General features: G+C 35.5%; 1 protein-coding gene across 1 annotated transcript; it reads left to right on the forward strand.

Annotated features, from left to right (window-relative positions):
* Nucleotides 1-1,019: 1,019 nt before the first annotated feature.
* Nucleotides 1,020-6,230, forward strand: LOC104265688 (riboflavin-binding protein-like). Its single transcript, XM_009860244.3, has 8 exons — nt 1,020-1,198; nt 1,856-2,007; nt 2,982-3,123; nt 3,363-3,485; nt 4,532-4,697; nt 5,279-5,386; nt 5,445-5,504; nt 5,986-6,230. The coding sequence occupies exons 1-8, from the start codon at nt 1,094-1,096 to the stop codon at nt 6,045-6,047; spliced, it is 918 nt and encodes a 305-aa protein (XP_009858546.1). The 5' UTR covers nt 1,020-1,093; the 3' UTR covers nt 6,048-6,230.
* Nucleotides 6,231-6,653: the final 423 nt, after the last annotated feature.

Here is a 6,653-nt window from a genome sequence, read left to right on the forward strand (position 1 = left end):
ACTTTCCTGGTAGCGAAAGTGGTATCACAGAATTTTGAAGGAAACTAATTTTTCTCTGTGTATCATTGTTATGTTCCAATGGTTTGCTCAATAAACTAAGTTGAAGTTACAATGACAGTGAATGATGTTTTAACCTCACATGTGTGTTAGGCCTATATGTGTGGGCCGTTCATGTTTGGCTACAACGTAAAGTCTCCGCCTATATGTGTCTGACTGTCGTCACCAAACAAAATGTATGACGAAGCTCTTAGTTAAATATTAACTTTTACATCAAATGTTGACGTCATCTTGCGGGGGAGTTTTTTAGTGTTTCCCAATGAATAAATTTGTTGTCTGGCATCACTTTATGTGTAGCGAACCTATGTATGCTGGCTAGTCAAACAAAATCGGAGAATATCCCTTTCTTGTTTTGACATCTGGTGTCTTATTTCAATGACTGACTCTTAGTTGGTTCACAGTATTGTCAGAGAAAATCTTTTCTTACTGATGACTGATTGACGTGTGAGATGTATATTGTTAGGTTTTTTATAATATTCAACCAACGTTAAATTCTGATGGGATGGGAAAGATGGGACACCTTTAGCACATAATGTTTAAATATCCTGATCGTCTAAAACAGTTAACAACGGTCTACGGAAGTCGAGAGGATACAGTTTTATAATTACATAATTCTTTAAATGTTCTTTGTTTAGTACCAAATGCGACGAGAAAATAGAATGAGTGGTGTCCCATCTTCCCCCACCCTACTAAAAAGATAAATATATCATTTAGGAATAACATGAACTGGTAAAATATGTGGGATCGCGTTTAATGTCTTGGTATTGTGGAACCGAACCTATAACCCATTTCAGCAGTTTTTTGAAGTTTTAAAATGTTCGCTAAAAGTCATTAGCAAAAGCAATTAATGCGGGTCCAATATTAGAATTATTACCGGCGCGAAACAATCATGGCCGTTGGTGCTATACAAATACAGAGTTAATAAGTAATCCGTACGTGAGTAATCTTTGGGTGGGACAGAAAAGTGATATCATTCCGTTCCTGTTTGTAGAAAGTTGAATACGAAGAGTTTAGTCGATATTTAGAAGTGCGTAGAATGTTTTGTAAAATCACTGTTGTTACAATATTGCTGGGATTATTTGCAAACCATGGCAGAAGTGCGTTGATGTCTCCTACTTGCCCACGAGGGGATTACCAAAAAGTAAGTTCAATTTAACCTTTACGATTGCTTAGTGTCGCGATTCTATCCTCAAGTTTTGATGAAAGTTCGAACTAGTGTTGTGCCAACCGTTGATTTGCAACCCGAATAAAATAAATTACTAATTCAATTTCAAACTTGACGAAAATGTTACAACTGATCTCTTTTTGGGGTTGTGTTCGCGTTAAAACGGTTCGTGAACCCATTTTATAATTTGAGCATATACTCTACTGTTGTACGAACAGTTTCTGTGTTACAAAGGTGCGACTTTGTGTGATGGTAACAGCGGTCATACCTTTTTAAGTTGTGTAACAACCTGTAAACTTTATCTATTATTGCGTGATTAACGACAGTCGTCAATCTTTCGTTTGCTCGTGGAAACAAATAGTTATTGTTTATTTTATAATTTAAGCTACGCTTAGCCCCACGTACATGTGATTCTTCATGAGTTATAACGCGATATAAACGACCTATTGTCTACTTTCATGATCACTGCTTAAAATATATAAAAATATATATGTATATTTTCATGATCACTGCTTAAAAAAACTATATATATACATGTGTATATATGTGTGTAGTCTTTGAACGTACATCAATAAAATACAGAACTTATTATTTAAACCAAGCGCGTAATTATATGCTCCAACTTTACCACAGGAATCACCATCTGGCCAAGAACATCTTGCTGCGTGTAAGCAATATACGTGTAATAGTTGTTGCTTTGAAAATATCACCACTCAACTTGCAATCATGCCGATTCAGCAAGTTGGTAAACTAAACTATAATCAGTGCGACAAACTAACTGATGCGTAAGTACAACTGTTGTTGTTATATATATATATATATATATATATATAGCCTATATGACGCTGATGTAGTAGGGTGGGGTACGTTGGGACGTGGGGCATGTTGGGATACTTTTAAAATCTCATTTTACAAGTACCCATATAATGATAGACAAAACAAACCTTGCAGTATTATTTGACAATATTCATTGTTTAACTTGGTTTTCAAGGCGTACAGTATTATTTCAGGTTATTTACTTGCATTTCTATTAATATACGTGCAATTATCAATCAAAATTAACAAGGATTTTTAACTTTTCTGTCTTACCCTTGTTGATCTTAACCCGGTTGGTTTCGAACCGCTAATACAGAACCGCACCTGATGTGCGAATCGCTAAAGAACTCCTTGTGTGTTTTTATATATTCTATTAAACTGTTGTCAATTAATTGTATGATGGTAAAAATTCATGGTACCCCATCTTACCCTACCGTACTATTAAGTAAAAACAACCCGGCACAAAGTTACACTGTGCAAATATAGACAGGGGAGGTATGAAACATAACAGCCGGTGTTATAAATTAAACAATATATTAGGGTGGAGGAAGAAGAGATACCTTTAACACATAATATCCAAATAGCCTGATCGTGTTTTAAACAATTAACAACGGTATGTGGAAGTCGTGAGGATACGGTTTTATAATTCATTGAATGTTCTTTGTTTACTAACAAATGAAAAGAGAAAACTAAACGAATATATATAGTAGGGTGGGGGAAGATGGATAGTAGGGTGGGGGAAGATGGGACACCTTTAGCACATAATATCTAAACATCCTGATCGTGTTTCAAACAATTAACAACGATCTATGGGAGTCCTGTGGATACGGTTTTATAATTCTTTAAATGTTCTTTGTTTACTACTTAATTGAAAGAGAAAATAGAATGAACGGGTGTCCCATCTTCCCCCACCCTACTATATGGTAACAAAGTACTTTCACAGTTGTTCCACCCAACATACATATCTACAATGTTTGTACCAATGTTCACCCAATCTATACCCGTGGATGATCGAAAGTACAAGAAAGTTAATAGCCATTCCACTGTGTGCGTCGTTCTGTGACCAATGGTTTATGACTTGCTCGGTAAGTGTATAAAGATCGGCCATGTTTGTTTGTTACAATGATATTAATATTTTACTCTGAAGTTTTTAAATTAAAAAGTAATATTTTAATACAATCTGTCTTCTTAAATAAACTTTTTCTCTTAATTGAAAAAAAGCTTTACTAAGGCTTGTATACGGTTTATTTAAAAATTTAGTTGTTCAATAAACGAACTAAACTTGCCAATGAATTAACGTATCAGTAACACGTGGTCAATACAGGCTGATATGACGTGCGCACCCGGAGAGGGAAATTGGAAGACTGGTTTAAACAAAGGTTTTGATGCAAGTGGAAATCCAGTAAATCCGTGCAAACCCGGAGTGATGTGCAGGAATTATACAGAAGTAAGTAAGACATAATTTACGATTTTTGTAATCAGAACAAATTCGAACTGATCTTGTAATATGCAAGGCTTCGTTAACCTGGGGCCTCATATACCTAAAATAAAGTAGAGTGGGGGAAGACGAGACTTAAGCACACGTTGCCCAATATTTCCAAATTCTAAATATATGACTATTTTTAATATTGTAGTTTTTTTTCATCCTTAATTAAAATCATCTTGACAACTCTGCCTTTTTTCATGTTTATATCTTATTTTTTCATAAAACTAAAACAAGTTATACAGTGGGGTGGGGAAGTTTGGACACCTTTTCATTCTATTTTCTGGTCTTATTTGGTAATGAACAAAAACATTCATAGAATTATAAAACCGTATGCTGACTACTCCCATAGACCGTTGTTTATTGTTTAAAACACGATCAGGATATTTGGATATTATATGTTCTAAAGCTGTCCCGTCTCCCCCCACCCTACTATACGAAATAGTTCAACTTATTTTTATTAAACTATGATACTGAGTTGGTGTTTCAAACTCGCAAACTACAAATTTACGGGTGTTTTGATATCAATCACCCATCATTTAAAAAGAACATCTTATTAATATGCATTTTGTATAGCAATAGAAAAAAATGTTGTAGTCGTTTAGCACCGAATTTTAATACTTAACAGTTATTATCTTTGCCGCGCATTTTGTTGGACCGTGAGAATACTGTCGAATACCACTGGAACATTTGTTTTGCCTATCATCAAATGACTACCAGTAAAACAAGAGTTTTTACATTACAAAGAAAAACAAAACTAGTTAATTTCAATAGGTTAACCACAAGTTGCGGAAATGAAATAAAATAATTTAAATTTTTGACCCGTCTTCCCCCACATTGGGATACATATAATATCTGCTGTGCCAGACAAATATTCCTCTTCGATGGATTAAACATGTCTTTGAGCGCATGAGATGTGATGGTGGTAGGTGTATGACGAATAATAAGAATGTCAGTGTAATAATTTAGACCTGTTAATTAGTATTAACAACATTGTAATTTGACCACAGACTTACGGTAGCGGAGAAGGGCTTTGCAACAATATATGGGGAACCTTGTTTAAATACAGCACAGATACAAAAAATTGCATTGATCCATCGAACCCAACTCATAACTCGGAAGTTGTCAAGTCGATCAACTCAAGCTATACCACTAGCATCTGCAGTAAAACGGAAGGTACAACTAAGTTTGTTGATTTGACAATCTATTATTTATTTATCTCTGCGTGGTGAACAATTAATAAGAAGTTATAATAGAGATATAATGATATCCAGAAACTAAAAGCGCGTTCAATCGTTAGTACAAGTGTAGTTTTACTTGAAGTAAGTCACTATAAATACCCAACACGCAAGTAAACGTTTCTAATATCACCAGATAGAACGTCAAACCCCGTTAAATTAGTTTCATTTTTTATTTTATTGTTTGAGAATTTAGATTACCAATAGGTCATCATTTCGCCAGTATAGGATACGAAACCTTACGTTCCCACACAACTCTGGGCGTATATATCTTTGGGCAAGACACTTTACGTCGTTTACGACAAGTGCTTCAACTTAACGGTCCTTCTATATGTTTAAATTATTAGCAATACGCACAAGAAAAAATACCCCAAAAAATCACTGACAAACTTGCATTCGCGGTAACTCGCAAGCGGGTACGAAGTGTATAAAACAGAACACCCGTGTTATAACGACTAATGTTGGCACGCCAAGCGTGATGAACCAGATGCATCTATTTAATAATGTTTTATTCCCCAGATTACACGGATATAGGAATGATCATTGGTATTGTGTTTGGTGTTCTTGGTGGAATCTTCCTTATAGCAGCTGGTATTGCTTTCTACATGAGGCAAAAGAAAAACAAAAGTAAAAGACTTTTTCAACTCGTTGCCATTTGTATAAAGATATTTATTTTATTTAACAGAACCAGCTGGTAAGTCTGCACCCGCTAAACCCACAAGTGAAGAAATGTCAACATTAAGAGGTAAGATGACACGCTCACTAAAATACATACTGGCATCAAATTGAGAACAAATGTGTCGTTCATACATGTAGGTGACTGACCGAATAAGTAGCATTTATTTATATTCCGGGACAACTTTGTACAGCAGGTCCAATTCAGAAGTTATAACATATTTTCTACACTACGTGCCGCTCACGAGCAAGTGTGTATAAGCACTCGGTTATAGCAGTAATCGCCAAAATGTTGTCGTCGCTTTGAACCCGATATACTCTAGTTACTGGGTGGGCGCTATAGCCAAAGACTGACTGTTTAATTTTTTCAGTACACCCGTTGAGCAGTTTAAATGTTGAACTAATGTCTTGAATTTGTTACTTATTATCATAACGGAAACAAGGTTTATAAAAAAAAACAGTGCGAAAAATTCGATTAACAAATGTTATAGATTGCCCAAAGATGTCATTTCTTGCTGCGTAACTTACATCAAACTATATTTTGCTCGCAGTCCAACCCAGCGCAGATACTCCACCAAACACGAGAGAAGGAAGTGACGTAGCCGAAGATTGAGACGGTTGAATGAACGCATAGCGTGTGACGTAACTGCCCAAGTTTATAATGTTTGTAATTTCCCCGTGTGACGATGAAATAAAATTATTTGAGATGCCGTGCTATGTATTATATATAAACATTATTTACTTTACTTCGCTTTGCATAAAAAATGTGAATGCTTTGGAATAAAGATATAATCATTCTGTAGTTTTTTTAATTCGCAACAGTGAATCTCAATCAAACACTTATAAATCTATATCTTCACGACTTCTATAAGCCGTTGTTAATTGTTTAAAACACGATCGGGATATCTGGATATTATGTGCTAAAGATGTCCCAGCTTCCCCCACCCTACTATATAACAATTTCATATAACTTGTGCCCGCTTACGAGTGTCTACAATAGCAAGCACTGATGTCTACAATAGCAAGCACTGAACTGATGTCTACAATAGCAAGCACTAACTTAATGTCTACAATAGCAAGCACTGAACCCAGTACCGTTTTAACCACCGTGCCAAATTACCAGATATATTTAACAAAACAAAGATTAGTCCAGCGCCAAAACACAGTGGTAACCGCGTCTGCCTTTTGCACTGAGGTTACGAGTTCAAGGTCCGTCGCT

This window comes from Ciona intestinalis, chromosome 5, assembly GCF_000224145.3.
Source record: "Ciona intestinalis chromosome 5, KH, whole genome shotgun sequence".
NCBI classification, from domain to species: Eukaryota; Metazoa; Chordata; class Ascidiacea; order Phlebobranchia; family Cionidae; genus Ciona; species Ciona intestinalis.